This window comes from Salmo salar, chromosome ssa06 (assembly GCF_905237065.1).
Source record: "Salmo salar chromosome ssa06, Ssal_v3.1, whole genome shotgun sequence".
NCBI classification, from domain to species: domain Eukaryota; kingdom Metazoa; phylum Chordata; class Actinopteri; order Salmoniformes; family Salmonidae; genus Salmo; species Salmo salar.
Window position 1 is genome coordinate 79,708,403 of NC_059447.1, and position 18,080 is coordinate 79,726,482.

An 18,080-nucleotide genomic window follows, 5' to 3' on the forward strand; every position below is an offset into this window, starting at 1 on the left:
GTCTCCACACAGGGTGTTTTAGCCCAAGACCACTGTTGCTGGTGAGATTCTCCATAGAAAAGTTGCACTTTGTGATTCCCTTTGAACACTGTGGAAAAATACTGACATTCCCCTTTACTTTACCCAGAGGCTTATAATAATACATGATGGCAATGCAAAAGCTCTTAGGGGGGAAGTACATTTCCAACAACAACATTTGTTACAGTATAGAAAATAATCTATTTGCTTGTATTTACCCAAATATAATTGTGATGGTGGATCACTTCGGTTAAAGGGGAGGGTGTACTAGCAGCTCATTGTAGTGGGGTGGGGAATATTCCCTCCGTCTTAAAGGGGAGAGGACATCAGAAAAATGGCAACAGGTGGAGAAAAAACAGTGTGGAGTGAGAGACGTTTGCACAGATAAGAAGAAGGAGAGAGGAAGGGGTCTGGGTTACACCCACTGGCTGGGGCTGAGGTATGGGGGCGGATATGGGCAAAACAGGGGTAGGGGTGGGCTAGGGGGGGTAAATCCTTGAACCTCAAAGACGGGTCTGGGCCTCGGGGATGTAGATCTCGATGCTGTCCGCCCGCTCCGTGGCTGAGTTCTGTCTGAAGGAAGCCGCCCGCTGGCAGCCAGAAGACGACGCCGGGCCTCCTGACGCTGGCGGTCCTGCAGATCCAGAGAGCGCTCCCGCACCACGCCGCCACGCCCCTTCGGAGGTCTCTTTGGCAACGGGGAGGCCACTTCCTCTCCTTCGCATGAGAGAGAGATTATGAGAGAGAGAGAGAGAGAGCGAGAGAGATCATGAGAGAGAGAGAGATCATGAGAGAGAGAGAGTGAAGAGACAAAGAGAGAGAAATAAAGAGAAGATACGAAGCGAGAGAGAGAGAGAGAGAGAGAGAGAGAGAGAGGTGTCAAAGAGATTTGAGCCACGTGATTTTCTCAGATTAGGGGCAGGATAAAACAAAAAAACGATGTATGCGTTGACCAATACCTTTAGACAACACACCAACACAGACTACTTTGCTAGCTGTGAAAAACTGTAACAACTCTGTTGATATACCTGTAATAGCGTCTTCTTCTCTGGGCTCTCCACGAGCCTCCACTCATTGCTCTTGATCTGCTGCAGTTCATTAAATTTGGCAGTGACGTCGTCGATTGAGAGCTGCAGCAAGTCCCAGAATCCGGCCAGGTCCTGAGAGGTGGGGCGGGGCATGGCGCTGGGGTCCTGAGGGGTGGAGGGTGGCGTGGAGGAGGTGAGCGGGGAGGGAACACATTAGATATAGTTATCAACACCTCAGTGACCATGAGAATGTGTTTGTTTGATTTCATGAAACATATACACAATATAGTTGTTATCTGGTATAGTCATAACTGTTACAGACTATAGTGGCAATTTTTAAATGCTTGTGTTACATCAACAGCTATTGTATCATCCAACACCTGCAAATCTTACTGTACACAATCCAACCACTAGGTGTCCTGCAAATCTTACTATACACGATACAACCACTAGGTGTCCTGCAAATCTTACTGTACACGATCCAACCACTAGGTGTCCTGCAAACCTTACTGTACACGATCCAACCACTAGGTGTCCTGCAAATCTTACTGTACACGATCCAACCACTAGGTGTCCTGCAAACCTTACCTGAACATTGTTCAACCTGTAGGTGTCCTGCAAGTCATAACTTCTCAAGCCCTGTGCTGTTGGTAAGTCATCACTTCTTAAGCCCTGTGCTGTTGGTAAGTCATCAGTTCTTAAGCCCTGTGCTGTTGGTAAGTCATCAGTTCTTAACCTGTTAGGGCTAGGGGGCAGTATTGACACGGCCGGATAAAAAACGTACCCGATTTAATCTGGTTACTACTCCTGCCCAGTAACTAGAATATGCATATAATTATTGGCTTTGGATAGAAAACACCCTAAAGTTTCTAAAACTGTTTGAATGGTGTCTGTGAGTATAACAGAACTCATATGGCAGGCCAAAACCTGAGAAGATTCCATGCAGGAAGTGGCCTGTCTGACAAGTTGTGTTTCATCTTGGCTCTTTTTATTGAAGACTGAGGATCTTTGCTATAACGTGACACTTCCTACGGCTCCCATAGGCTCTCAGAGCCCGGGAAAAAGCTGAACGATATCGAGGCAGCCTCTGGCTGAAAGACATTATCGCTTTTGGCAAGTGGCCGATCAGAGTACTATGGGCTTAGGCGCGTACCCGAGTCGACCCCATGCTTTATTTTCTTTCGTCTGTTTACCTAAACGCAGATTCCCGGTCGGAATATTAGCGCTTTTTTATGAGAAAAATGGCATAAAAATTGATTTTAAACAGCGGTTGACATGCTTCGAAGTACGGTAATGGAATATTTAGAATTTCTTTGTCACGAATTGCGCCATGCTCGTCACCCTTATTTACCCTTTCGGATAGTGTCTTGAACGTACAAACAAAACGCCGCTATTTGGATATAACAATGGATTATTTGGGACCAAACCAACATTTGTTATTGAAGTAGAAGTCCTGGGAGTGCATTCTGACGAAGACAGCAAAGGTAATAACATTTTTCTTATAGTAAATCTGACTTTGGTGAGTGCTAAACTTGCTGGGTGTCTAAATAGCTAGCCCTGTGATGCCGGGCTATCTACTGAGAATATTGCAAAATGTGCTTTCACCCGAAAAGCTATTTTAAAATCGGACATATCGAGTGCATAGAGGAGTTCTGTATGTATAATTCTTAAAATAATTGTTATGCTTTTTGTGAACGTTTATCGTGAGTAATTTAGTAAATTCATCGGCAGTGTTCGGTGGGAATGCTAGTCACATGCTAGTCACATGCTAATGTAAAAGCTGGTTTTCGATATAAATATGAACTTGATTGAACAAAACATGCATGTATTGTATAACATAATGTCCTAGGGTTGTCATCTGATGAAGATCATCAAAGGTTAGTGCTACATTTAGCTGTGGTTTGGGTTTATGTGACATTATATGCTAGCTTGAAAAATGGGTGTCTGATTATTTCTGGCTGGGTACTCTGCTGACATAATCTAATGTTTTGCTTTCGTTGTAAAGCCTTTTTGAAATCGGACAGTGTGGTTAGATTAACGAGAGTCTTGTCTTTAAAATGGTGTAAAATAGTCATATGTTTGAAAAATTGAAGTTTTTGCATTTTTGAGGTATTTCAATAACGCGCCACGGGATTACACTGGCTGTTGAGTAGGTGGGACGCAAGCGTCCCACCTAGCCCATAGAGGTTAAGCCCTGTGCTGTTGGTAAGTCATCAGTTCTTAAGCCCTGTGATTTTGGTAAGTCATCAGTTCTTAAGCCCTGTGCTGTTGGTAAGTCATCAGTTCTTAAGCCATGTGCTGTTGGTAAGTCATCACTTCTCAAGCCCTGTACTGTTGGTAAGTCATCACTTCTCAAGCCCTGTACTGTTAGTTAGTCACCACTTCTCAAGCCCTGTACTGTTGGTTAATCATCACTTCTCAAGCCCTGTACTGTTGGTAAGTCATCACTTCCCAAGCCCTGTACTGTTGGTAAGTCATCACTTCTCAAGTCCTGTATTGTTGGTAAGTCATCAGTTCTCAAGTCCTGTACTGTTGGTAAGTCATCAGTTCTCAAGTCCTGTATTGTTGGTAAGTCATCAGTTCTTAAGCCCTGTACTGTTGGTAAGTCATCACTTCTCAAGTCCTGTACTGTTGGTAAGTCATCACTTCTCAAGCCCTGTACTGTTGGTAAGTCATCACTTCTCAAGCCCTGTACTGTTGGTAAGTCATCAGTTCTCAAGTCCTGTATTGTTGGTAAGTCATCAGTTCTTAAGCCCTGTACTGTTGGTAAGTCATCACTTCTCAAGTCCTGTACTGTTGGTAAGTCATCACTTCTCAAGCCCTGTACTGTTGGTAAGTCATCACTTCTCAAGCCCTGTGCTGTTGGTAAGTCATCACTTCTCAAGTCCTGTACTCTTGGTAAGTCATCACCTCTCAAGCCCTGTGCTGTTGGTAAGTCATCACTTCTCAAGCCCTGTACTGTTGGTAAGTCATCACTTCTCAAGCCCTGTGCTGTTGGTAAGTCATCACTTCTCAAGCCCTGTACTCTTGGTAAGTCATCACTTCTCAAGTCCTGTACTGTTGGTTAGTGATCAACAGTGAGAATATAAGACATAAGGTGTATTTTGAAGACACACACACACTTATCATGTTCCATTATGGTATTATAGGTACTCACCAGGTTCTGTTGACACAGCCAGTAGAACTGCTGGAATTTTTGAGACATGAGGAGTTGTGCACTGCCCACCGCACTCCGGATTTTCCCTAGGACTGGAAAAAACACACACGCACACCACACACACACACACGCACACACGCACACCACACACAGAGGGAGAGATCACACACAGCGTTATCCTCATTGACAGCTCACAGAGTGTTATCTCTCTCAAATCTGTCCACTGCCTCAACCATCAAAAGATAGACCGGTATTCATTAGCGGTGGTAATAACAATGCTTGTCGGTTGTATAGTACATTTCCATCTACAAACATGACTTTTCCCATTCCATTCTAAAATGGTTATCAGTGAATGTATTTAGAATCTAATGCATTAGAATGTGAACAGCCCCTGTCTATAGAGCCAGTATATATATCTGAGCTGCAGCGTCAGACACTCACTCTCCTCCAACAGGTCATGCTCCTCCGCCTCTCTCTCCATGTCTTTACACCATCCCTCCATCCTCTTAGTTTCATTATGGAGGAGCTGCATGAACCAGCTGCCATCCCTGCGGAGGGGGGACACCCGGCCCGTCTCAGCCCCCTCCAGAGAGGGCTCTGTCAGCCACGACTCAGGCTGCGGACTGGGAGGACCGCTGGAGGAACGCTGGTAGTCCTCCCGGTAGCTGAAGAGGCCCTGGGTGCGGACAGTGCGGACGGCCCCGTACTGGGTGGGTGTGCTGGGCTCCGAGTGGCCCCTCGGAAACCCAAGCCCCCTCCGAACTGCAGTCCCTTGTCCTCCATGGTGGGGAAGCCCTCTAGTTCCATGTCAGCTTGTACGGCTGTCGTCACGCTGTTGGAGCGCTTGAACCTGCCATGCCTGAGGGAGCAGAGACACATGCAGACACACACACACTCGTATATGTATACAGACAATAATAAAGAGATTAGATGAACAATATATAGATCCAAAGAGAGAGAAAACACCAATATAACCCGTTCACAGATACAGTATGTACAAAAAAGAAATAATTCACAACTACATTGCATAATAACTTTCACAAAATCAATAAATATTTAGTTAGCGCAATCAGGTACCAGAGGGAAATTATTGACTGCTGCTGTAAAGGGTCAGAGGCCAAATTATGCAACGGTTGTATTTCCAGTTTCCACTTCCTGTGTGCCACATACCGTTTGTTATCCTCCACCTGGGTGCCAACAGAATGGTACTGAGGAAGACCTTTACCCTCCGACTCGAATCCGTCGCCGTCTCCACCTGGTAAACAACAACGTGAACATAAACAATAACACTGGTCACATGTCATAATGAACTTCTTGACAACAGTATCATGGGGGAACTATTTTACCAATGGACTTTACTAGAATATCAATGAGGCTGCTTAGAGGCATAAATCATCAAGAGGGTAGTAATCTGTAGTGATCTATACTAGAAATTGTATACAGAGAGAGGGACAGAGACAGAGGGGGAGGGGGGAATAGAGAGAGGAGAGGAGAGGGGGGTATAAAGTGAGAGAGAGAGAGAGAAAGGACACACAGAGAGAGATAGAGAGGGAGAGAGAGAGAGAGTCAGAGAGTGAGAGAGAGAGTCAGAGAAAGAGAGAGAGAGAGAGGGAGAGAGAGAGAGTCAGAGAGAGAGAGGGGAGAGAGAGAGTCAGAGAGAGAAGGAGAGAGGGGAGAATAGAGAGAAAAAAAGAGTCAGAGAGAGCGAGAGTCAGAGAGAGAGAGTCAGAGAGTCAGAGAAAGAGAGAGAGAGACAGGGAGAGAGAGAGAGAGAGAGAGTCAGAGAGAGAGAGAGTCAGAGAGAGAGAGAGTCAGAGAAAGAGAGAGAGAGTCAGAGAGAGAGAGTCAGAGAGAGAGAGAGAGAGAGTCAGAGAAAGAGAGAGAGAGAGAGAGAGGGAGAGGGTCAGAGAGAGAGAGAGGGGAGAGAGAGAGAGAGAGGGAGAGAGTCAGAGAGAGAGAGAGAGGGGAGAGAGAGAGTCACAGAGAGAAGGAGAGAGGGGAGAATAGAGAGAAAAAAAAGAGTCAGAGAGAGCGAGAGTTGGAGAGAGAGAGTCAGAGAGTCAGAGAAAGAGAGAGAGAGAGGGAGAGAGTCAGAGTCAGAGAAAGAGAGAGAGAGAGGGAGAGAGTCAGAGTCAGAGAAAGAGAGAGAGAGAGGGATAGAGAGAGTCAGAGAGAGAGAGAGTCAGAGAGAGAGGGAGAGAGAGAGAGAGAGAGAGAGAGAGAGAAAGCGAGAGAGAGTGAGCGAGAGAGGATCTGCATCAAGTGATGCCAGAGGAGTGTTTGCCCTGAGAGCCATTGATCCTGATCAGATGACTGTGTCTCACTGAGAGGGATGGCTTTTATAGACCTGTCCCTCTCTTTCTACGGCTCAGTTTACGAGCTCACACACTCATCTATTGTCATGTCAACAGCATAGACCCAGTACTTCAAAATAATGACATAAAAAAGTTGAGTGTGGAATAAAATGTCAACGAGTACTTCAGAGTAAATAACGAATTGTACCAGATATGGTAACAGATATGATAAATATGGTGCTGGCACTGAAGGTTATGATGGGTATGTTGATGATATTGGTGATGATGTTGATGATGATGATGGCGATGATGCAATGGCTTTTATCTATGCCTTGAGAAACTGCATTGCAAAAGACACAGAATGTTGTCTTGAGTACAATTTAAGGGTCTAAATGGTTACATTAATGCTATATGACGTGCTTAATGTCATTTAAGAGGACATGAAAAGTCACAGCAGCAGGCATCCAGAAATTACATTTGTTTCCAATGCAAAATAGATAATATGATCAAATTGAATTACACTGATAAATAGTAATCTTCAACATTTTCATCTAATGTTATTCTACTCTATTCGTCATCATAGGTGGTTTGTGTTTGTGTGTATGTTTGTGTGTGTGTGTGTGTGTGTGTGTGTGTGGTTGTGTGTGTGTACATGTGTGTGCATGTGTACATCTGTGTGTGTGTGTACATCTGTGTAAGTGCGTGTGTGTGTGTGTGTGTGCATGTGCATGCGTGTGCATGTGTACATCTCTGTGTGTGTGTGTGTGTGTGTGTGTGTGTGTGTGTGTGTGTGTGTGTGTGTGTGTGTGTGTGTGTGTGTGTGTGTGTGTGTGTGTGTGTGTGTGTTATATTGTGCAGTGAGCTGGCCAGTGGCTGTAGAGCTATGTGGTCAGGTCATTAATCCTGATTGGTCAGGGTCACATTGGGTCAGTGTAAAATGGTTTCAGTCATTTTAATCTATATTATGTTTATTCCCCTCCCCCCAAAAAACTAAACATTTTGAAATGCAAATGTATTTTGTCAAACCACCGCGGACCGGATTGGACCCCTCGCGGACCGTATGTTTGACACCCCTGGACTAGACTATCAACATGTGTGTGAGCTGGTTTTACCTGTATCCCTATGGAGGAACGTGGCGTTTTGAGGTATTCCTCAGCCTTGGACACCAACACCGCCTTGTCACACGTCTGCACCGAGCTGTGGCTGCCCGAGGAGGCGTGCCGCTTGCTCCCTGCCGTCTCCATGGCCAGCATCACCACATTGGCGCTGTCCAGGCTGTCGGACGAGTTGTAGAGGGTTCGACCCGAGCCGCCCAGACCGTCCGGGCGCCCACAGTACACTCCCCGTGGGACCCTCCCCTCGTTGTAGGCATCCTGAGTGGACTCTGTGCTGCTCTGGGCCGTCACCGAGATGAGGGGCTTGGAGGTGGTGCGAGGTGGTGCCGGCGGGGGCGTCTTTGACGTATAGCTAGGCATGTGCGTCACCACTGGAGAGCAAGCAGGGAGAGAGATAGATGAAGAGGAGTTACTCTAAAACAGAGGTTCTGAAAGGGAGAGAATAAAGAAATATGGGGTGGGAGTGAGTGATGAAACCGAAGGGCGGAGTAATGCGGGGACAGTGGTGGAAAAAGTAGTAAAAAGTAAAAGTAAAGATACCTTGAGTAAAAGTAAACATACCTTAATAGAAAATGACTCAAGTAAAAGTGAAAGTCACCCAGTAAAATACTACTTGAGTAATATAAAATTGCTAAAATGTACTTAAGAATCAAAAGTAAAAGTAAAAATATAAACCATTTCAAATTCCTTATATTAAGCAAACCAGACGGCACAATTTTCATTCTTTAAAAAAAAAATTGACCGATAGCCAGGGGCACACTCCAACACTCAGACATAATTTACAAACAAAGCATTTATGTTTATTGAGCCCTTCAGATCAGAGGCAGTAGGGATGACCAGGGATGTTCTCTTGATAAATGTGTGAATTGGACCATTTTCCTGTCAAAATGTAACGAGTACTTTTGGTTGTCAGGGAAAATGTATTGAGTAAAAAGTATATTATTTTCTTTAGGAATGTAGTGAAGTAAAAGTAAAAGTTGTCAAAAGTATAAATAGTAAAGTAAAGCAAAGATACCCCAAAAATGACTTAAGTAGTACTTTAAAGTATTTTTACTTAAGTACTTTACACAACTGTGAGGGGATTATGTAAAATGCATCATAAGGAGACTTGAGGACACAGGTTGGAAGAAAGGGGGAATTTTTTTTTTTACTGCCACAGAGATGAACACTCAACACTGGCACTTCTTCCTGGTTAAATGAATAACCCCAGTGTTTACAGACTATAGCTCCTTCTGGGCAGTGGATGATTATGGGAAGGAACCCTTCTTCCTGGTTAATAAGCCCAGTTTTAACAGGCTAAGGCTCCTTCTGGGCAGTGAAGGATAATGAGAAAGAACCCTTCTTCCTGGTTAATAAGCCCAGTTTTAACAGGCTAAGGCTCCTTCTGGGCAGTGAAGGATAATGAGAAGGAACCCTTCTTTCAAGTGGAAATGCAATCTGGCCCTCATACCGTCATTGCCACCTGATCATCCCCAGCTTCCAATTGGCTCATTCATCCCCTGTCCTCTCCCATGTAACTATTTCCAAGGTCATTGCTGTAAATGAGAATGTGTTCTCAGTCAACTTACCTGGTAAAATAAGGGTTAAATAAAACATTAAACAGCAGAACAGAGCTAATAGCAAGGAGGTACAGTATGCCTACATCACAGGCTGGGCTCAGACAGGTACCATTTCTTCAATTATTTTAAATGCAGTTGCTTGATATTAACTTCTAATTCTGATAGCCTCCTGTTATTGTTTAATATAGTTCTATCAAACAGGCCATGTGAGACAAAGGTGAGCAGACGTTACTACCAGATTCCTTGTGAATTATCATCAGGTCAGTGAGGACATGTGTTATCATCTTACTTTGTTGACACCCTGTCACACACTCCAACAAGAAGGGATTCATCATACATTTACTGACACTGTACATTATCTAGTATCAAAGACACCAAACACCAGTTGCTTGTTTTGTGGAATTATGCCATACAGAATACAGTACAATGAATTATGACAGTTAACACTCCTTTATATGATGAGAGGAACAGCTCATGGAGTCCCAGATATGGTGTTCATTACTGAGCTCACCGTTTGCAGAGACTGCAGCATGCGGATGGCCCTGAGGATGGTGACATTGTCATACAACATTTCTAAACCGCTATTTTACGAAACTGTTGGATGAGTCACTGAAGGAGAAAGGCTGTGATTCATTGCAGTGACAAAAATAGACTTCATCACCAATAAGTTGTGTAACTCGGGAACTCAATAGTCACACACATGTATTCAGGCATTCATTTATTAATGTGTTCATGCACCAACTGAACCATTCATTCATTCATTAATATTACATTTTGCTTACTGTTGAATAATCTCCCTAATCCTTTCAAGGTCACGCACGGCTGCACACATTGCCAGTGACTGGCTGACACATCTTTAACATAATTACACTACTGGTAAAAAAATCAGGGACAACATGAACTAAATCCACTCACAATGTTAACGAGCAGATTGTGTGATAGATCTAATTAGTCATTAGATGTGATAAGACTCCACATGAAACAAATAGAACTCTGCATTTACTCTCACTTTAGATGGATTCCTTCCCACTTGAAAAGGTTGTCATTTTTCCACAAGACTTTGTGGGTGGATAGGAAATTGAGTAGGATGGGTGACACAGTCGTACAGCATTCATTTTTACATTTCTATCCTGAGCTTTAATGGTGTGCTGCTTCAAAGTCAGACAGGAAGTGTGAAACTCTGACATCTTAAGCAGCCTCCCATTCAAACAGAGTGGATTTGAATACTCTGTAGAAAACGACCTCTTTGAAAAAGAACAACACCTGTACCCAGCAAGAGATGCCATATTGCATCCTTGCCTCCCTACAGAAAGCAAACAGTGAGACAGACACAAACCCTGTGTGCCTGCCGACGTTGCACTGCAACTTGACAAGCAGGAGCCGTGTGAGTCTCTCTGTATTCAGGAGGTGTGTTGTAGCCAACAGCCGATGGGAAAGGCAGGAGAGGTTGGGCTGTAAAACTCCCTGAAAGGAGATGATATGTCTATCTGTCTTTGGCCTCTCTTTGCACTGGGTATTTCCCATGTTAAACTCCTACCTTCAGTCACCAGAGAACAATGTTTAACTCCTACCCTCCAAGTCACCAGAGAACCATCTTTGATTTCTACCCTCAGTCACCAGAAAACCATGTTTAACTCCTACTCTCAGTCACCAGAGAACAATGTTAAACTCCTACTCTCAGTCACCAGAGAACAATGTTTAATCCTACCCTCAGTCACGAGAGAACAATGTTTAATCCTACCCTCAGTCACCAGAGAACAATGTTTAATCCTACCCTCAGTCACCAGAGAAAAATGTTTAATCCTACCCTCAGTCACCAGAGAACACTGTTTAATCCTACCCTCAGTCACGAGAGAACAATGTTTAATCCTACCCTCAGTCACCAGAGAACAATGTTTAATCCTACCCTCAGTCACCAGAGAACACTGTTTAACACTACCCTCATTCACGAGAGAACAATGTTTAATCCTACCCTCAGTCACCAGAGAACAATATTTAATCCTACCCTCAGTCACCAGAGAACAATGTTTAATCCTACTCTCAGTCACCAGAGAACAATGTTTAATTCTACCCTCAGTCACCAGAGAACCATCTTTGACTCCTACCCTCCAAGTCACCAGAGAACAATGTTTAATCCTACCCTCAGTCACCAGAGAAGCATCTTTGACTCCTACCCTCCAAGTCACCAGACAACACTGTTTAATCCTACCCTCAGTCACCAGAGAACACTGTTTAATCCTACTCTCAGTCACCAGAGAACAATGTTTAATCCTACTCTCAGTCACGAGAGAACAATGTTTAATCCTACCCTCATTCACGAGAGAACAATGTTTAATCCTACCCTGAGTCACCAGAGAACAATGTTTAATTCTACCCTCAGTCACAAGAGAACAATGTTTAATCCTACCCTCAGTCACGAGAGAACAATGTTTAATCCTACCCTCAGTCACGAGAGAACAATGTTTAATCCTACCCTCAGTCACGAGAGAACCATCTTTGACTCCTACCCTCCAAGTCACCAGAGAACACTGTTTAATCCTACCCTCAGTCACCAGAGAACACTGTTTAATCCTACTCTCAGTCACCAGAGAACAATGTTTAATCCTACCCTCAGTCACCAGAGAACAATGTTTAATCCTACCCTCAGTCACGAGAGAACAATGTTTAATCCTACCCTCAGTCACCAGAGAACCATGTTTAACTCCTACCACCAGCTGCTATACACAACCCACACCGAGAGCCATGATGACCTCACGCATTGGACAGATCCTCATTATCACACCACCACCACCTAACTAATGACTAGCAGGCAGCTCTATGGTACAGATCCTCAGTACCATAGAGATCCTATTAAATTACTAGAGGGGCTATGTCATAAACCCTTGAAGTTACAGAATGGGGTCAAAATGGCAGCCATATTGATCAGGGAGAAATCCAAACCAGTCTAATGGGAATGAATGGTAGTAGAAGCATAATCCTGATTTGACATATGCAGAAATTGTAGAATTGTTGTCAAATATTTATACAGATTTATACAGCAAATTGGTATAACACCTTTACAAATACAGTCTATAAAGGTTTTATACCAATTCTCTGTATAGATATGTATAAATATATGATAATATGTTAGGCAGACAATAATTCTACAATTTCTGATATCACATGCCTTACTTTCCAAGGATACATACATGTTGACATGTAATGTCTGTTTGCATATATTTTAGAGGCTATTTATACAGGGAATTGGTATAAACACTGTTTATAAAGGTTTTACGCCAATTCCCTGTATAAATAGCCTCTAAAATATATGCAAACAGACATTACATGTCAACATTTACGTATCCTTGGAAACCTGTGAGTACCATTAGATGATCTCAATATGCATACTACCATTCTCCCCACTCTCATGCTCCTAGTGCATTCTCCGAGGACGTTCTCTTGAGTCCGTTCTTGTGAGGACGAGAGCATGGAGAACTCATAAAACATTACATTTGATAAGCATTCACACTCCCCTACTGTATTACCTCACACATGCTGCACCTCCCCATTCACTGAACCTTCTTCCAGCCAGGACAATGGCAATAGAGACAAAACAAAACATACAGAAAGCAAACATTTCACTTCATAAATATCAGCTAGCTATATGTGAATCGCAGTAATCTAGCTAGCCAGCTACTTAAACAGACAAAAATGACCTAAAACTAATGTTATACAAGGTAGATGTCAATTATTCGTGGCTAGCTAGCTAGCTAACAATAGTTACTAGCCAGTTTGCCCTATTGACTTACTATGGGCTTGCAATCTACACATAATACAGTGGGTATTGTAGGCTATTAAACATGCCAGAATTAACACAGAAAGTATTTACAATTTTTAAGATAAAAATATTGTAGTCAGGCAACATATGAAAAGTGAATGGGCAACATTTCATTCCAAAGTCGGAGCTTATTTCATCTCGCTTCAGCTCAAATAATAGCTGCCATTGATTTCAAGAAATGTTGCATTGGTTTTTATGTGGTTGCTTCATATTTCTGTCCATACTTTTCATTTAAGCTTGCAGCGATGCATGCTTCGAAGGGTGTACAAGCGGAGTACGCAACAGAGAAGTGCCCTCCGTGCTCCATTTTGAATTATTTGATTTGGACTCATGCTCCGACCCTACCATGCTCCACATTGTGTGCTCGGAGCATGATAGTATGCATATTGAGAAACACCCTAAGTCTTCTCATCAAACATACTGAACAAAAATATAAATGCAACATGCAACAATTTCAACGATTTTACTGAGTCACAGTTCATATGAGGAAATCTGTCAATTAAAATAAATAAATTAGGCCCTAGTCAATGGATTTCACATGACTGGGCAGGGGAGCTGCCATGGGTGGGCCTGGGAGGGCAGAGGCCCACCCACTTGGGAGCCAGACCTACCCACTGGGGAGTCAGGCCCAGCCAATCAGATTGAGTATTTCCCCACAAAGGGCCTTTATTACAGGCAGAAATACTCCTCAGTTTCATCAGCTGTCCGGGTGGCTGGTCTCAGATGATCCTGCAGGTGAAGAAGCTGGATGTGGAGGTCCTGGGCTGGCCTGGTTACATGTGGTCTGCGCGTGTGAGGCCGGTTGGAAGTGCTGCCAAATTCTCTAAAACGATGTTGGAGGCAGCTTATGGTAGAAAAATGTACATTCAATTCTCTGGCAACAGCTCTGGTGGACATTCCTCCAGTCAGCATGGCAAATGCACGCTCTCTCAAAACTTGAGACGTCTATGTCATTGTGTTGTGTGACAAAACTGCACATTTTAGAGTGGCCTTTTATTGTCCCCAGCACAAGGTGCACCTGTGTAATGATCATGCTGTTTAATCAGCTTCTTGATATGCCACACCTGTCATGTTAATGGATTATCTTGGCAAAGGAGAAATGCTCACTAATAGGGATGTAAATAAATGTGTGCACAAAATTGGAGAGACATAAGCTTTTTGTGCATCCAGAACATTTCTGGGATCTTTAATTTCAGCTCATGAAACATGGCACTAACACTTCACATGTTGCACTTATTTTTTGGTTCAGTATCATTTCAGCCAGTGTATGGCTGTGGATTGACTGCATTGTTTGAATGGAATGTTGGCACATTGGTAGTTAATTTGAAAAATGCATGGAATCATCCCTCTAATACTGACTGGCTAGCTAGCTAACAAACATTATTTTACACGATATCTTATGAAAGCACTTGCAAACCATGGTTGACCAACTCCTTGACCAAAATGGCTGACCTTTATTCCGTCATAAGGTTAAATTCCATTCTAGTATTCTAATTTCTAATTCTATGCTCAGTACCACACCACCACAAGCTAACTAATGACCGGCAGGCAGCTCAGGATTTCCATCATCAGTTGTGATGGATGGACAAAATGAAATGTAGCTGAGATTAGATAATGATCAGCCCACCAACTGTATTCTACACCGTGCTTCTACACCTGCATTTCTTGTTGTTTGGGGTTTAAGGCTGGGTTTCTGTATAGCACTTTGTGACATCGGCTGATGTTAAAAGGGCTTTATAAGTACATTTGATTGATTGATATTAGAGTTGACTATTCACACAGAAAAAGTTTATTTTGTAACGCATCATTTTAAACCTTAAAGTGTTAAGAAGTGAACACATTAAAACATTTTAGAGTGGGACAATATAGACACTTTTTTTGGTGTTAGAGTTAACACTTCATTAACACTGGCAATTTTGCAATGTATGGATTGGTGAAGGTGATGAGGACTTTTTTACCTGGAGGTGGATCGGCTCGGTCCACACTGCAGGAAGAAGGGAGACGAAACTGGATCCCTGGAAAGAACAGGCAACACCAGTTAGTGAGGGGAAAAGAAGGGCCAGGAGAGACTCATCCACATAGTTTATCTGACCATAACAGTACCTACCATGCCTCAGGCCAACACTCGTATCAGGATCACAGTCAAGCGAGAGTTACAGACACATTTCACGTGATATACAAATACATTTCTTCTCATTGATCATGATATTTGATCAATCAATAACAAAGAAAAACGTGGACATTACAGTGCTGGGATGGTCCACCGTTTTCAACGTTTGCCATGTTCCCATCCACAACAACAACATTCACACAACAGTGTCATCAAGACTATTTTCAGTTATGACTGGTGGAACCACAGATATTAGGCTGTGCTGAAAAGTCTATTCTGCATGATTACACAGAGAAAAAACATGCAGAAATATCTACTAATCTCACAGAACATAGTACTGTGCCCTGATGCACACCACAGGAACAAATAGTCAGACATGAGAAAGTAAACAAGAGATGAGACAAGATCATCAACATAACCTGTTAAATGTAAATACATGAGTAAATGTACAAATAACAAAATACATGCAGAGATAGATTACAGGTAATGAGGCATGAACAAATAACAACGTTAATGAGCACATAAAAGATAAAAGAAGAGAGGGACTAAATGGATATAAAAACAACAACTTATAATGAAGATAAAAAAATAGGTTGGACTAATCAGCTGAGAAATATGTTAAAAGAGGAAGGACAAATAAAGGAGAAAGACACATCAATCAAACATTCAATTAACGAGTCTGCCAGACAAACACCACATAAACATGAGATTGAATTGGAACGAGATCTGTCAAGAAGTTGCAGTAGTGTTTAGCAGATTTGCAGAGGGCCATGAGGTTCAGACAGCAAAGTGACAGAGCAAATTAGACAAAGCGGGTCTGCTAGGACAGTACCTGTAAGTACACACAGTTGCAATCAATTAGAGAGATAGATTCAATTCAATCACTGTCTGCAGGCGTGTCTGTAGTAATAATGCACCGGTGCAGAGTAAAATTACACTCTAGTAAAGAGTTTGAGAGTATCTATTTAAGGGCAACCTAATTAAAAGTATTTATACTACAGTATCTTGTATTTGTTCTGTCTAGAATATTCTGACTGATCAGTCTGCCTTTGACTCCTTCTCTGTCCAGAGGAACTCTCAGACCTTTTCCATTGTTTCCTGGTGGTCAAGAACATCAGCCACATCGTTGTGGGCATTTTAACTGCCAGTCACTCTTCTCCATTTACCTCCATCCATCTGAGCCATTGGCGGCCCCTGCCTTAGCCTGGCAGTAAGACTGCAGGGAAGGTGATCTTTCTCAGGTCAGGATGGTACTGGTGTAATGGTGTCATGGGATGACTGACAAGCAACATGAGCATGGGGGCAGCAGATTGATCACGAGCAGTGGGGTATGGGTATTCATCATGCTGAATAACTGGGACCAATTCAGATTAGAAAAATGGTGAACAGACCTACATTTAAATACAGGTCCTTTGTTCCTAACCTTGACAATAAAAAAAACTAAAATGCAGGAAAGTAATGCTTTCCTCACAAAAAGGGATCAATTAATATTAGAGAAATTCAACGAACTTCCCACGGTATGTTAGACTGTATGCTAAAGGTACTGCATATGATAGGTGATTTGCCAAAGTGAATGGAGTGGAATAATGAATGGATGGAGTGAAAGATGGATAGATGGTTGGATAGAGGACAAACTCGATAGAGGACAGGTCGAGGATGAGGACAGTCCGTTATGGTCCAGCTGACTCCACTACTGCGGGTTTTCTGAGTTAAAGAGCTGGTGATGTTGATTCTCTTTCAGTTGAAAGTAGAAAAAACAACCATGTTTTCCATAGTCACATACATATATACATACAGTGGTGATGCCCCCATGGATGCAAAGTGGATTAACCTTTCATGTATGGAATAACACAACAAATCTTTACAAATCAATGGGCTGGATAAGTGTTTCAACAATGTAAACTTGTACTTGAGGAAACTTCCCCTTGTTTTACAATATTTGCTTCTGCATTGCAGTACTGTGCTGCTGTGGATAGTCTTCAGATTATCCACTTCTCTCTGTCACTTGTAGATGGATATCCTCAAGTCCTTAGTAGCAGTCAGTAGCAGTGTAAAGTTAATGCAAGTTCAAAAACAATGTTTAAGAACATTGTAAGATGCTGGCAAAAGTGATAATTTGTTATGCATCGTCCACAAAGCTTCAAGTTTACATTCATGTTCATACATCAGCTTGTTCGCTTTATAGATATCTACCTGTTTGAAGCAGATGTAAGTTCAAACGATTGACCTTTCTAATTCCACTCTGTGATGAGTATGCACCTATAAAAAGATTAAGATTGGTGTAGGCCTACTTGTGAGGTTTATGTAGTACTGTTTTTAATCCTATCTGATGGCGACATTGATTTGTCACTGGTTTGCCTTGCTGCGGATCAGCATCTCATGAGTTAGTTTGATAACTGGCTTTTCATAAAATGGCCATGTGATAGACTAGTATCCTGTCCAGGGGTGTACTTGTACATCAAGCTGTCTCACGCTACAGAAACAGGAGATTGGCTCCTGCTCAATTGAGACGTTCCAGCTGTAATTACTACGCCCCTTTTCATAAAATAAAAACAGTTGGGCAAACTGAAACAAATATTGAGTAAATCAAGAAGGAGATTCAGGTAAAATACAAATACTATAATGTTAATAATAACGCTAACAATGCTAATTCTGATGCTAATGCTATGCCTCATGCTAATCATACCAATAATAATAATAATAATAATCATAATAATGTTAAAAGGTATAACAAACAGGTCAGGACAAACATAAATAACAAACAAATGAAAGCCACATGTGTGACTATTGAATGAAAACTACAGTAAAAAATGTGGGGACTTTTTCTGGGTTACATGCTTAAGACGTGCTTAAGATGTCTCCAATGGAATTATATTTTATGTTTGTATCTTATAAAGGTACCATGCCGGCACCATGTAATAGAACACATGGCATTTACTAGAGATATTAGTTAACTACTTTGTATCTTTTGGAAAAGCATCA

General features: G+C 42.4%; 1 protein-coding gene across 1 annotated transcript in view; it reads right to left on the reverse strand.

Moving 5' to 3' along the window:
• Positions 1-285: 285 nt before the first annotated feature.
• LOC106608148 (disks large-associated protein 2-like) overlaps positions 286-18,080 on the reverse strand; it is a 777,756-nt gene continuing 759,961 nt past the window's right edge. The window contains 8 exon segments of the mRNA XM_045719533.1: positions 286-326; positions 444-735; positions 1,047-1,211; positions 4,204-4,295; positions 4,645-4,951; positions 4,954-5,062; positions 5,374-5,458; positions 7,534-7,983. Of these exon segments, the coding sequence (XP_045575489.1) occupies positions 286-326; positions 444-735; positions 1,047-1,211; positions 4,204-4,295; positions 4,645-4,951; positions 4,954-5,062; positions 5,374-5,458; positions 7,534-7,983 (1,541 nt within the window).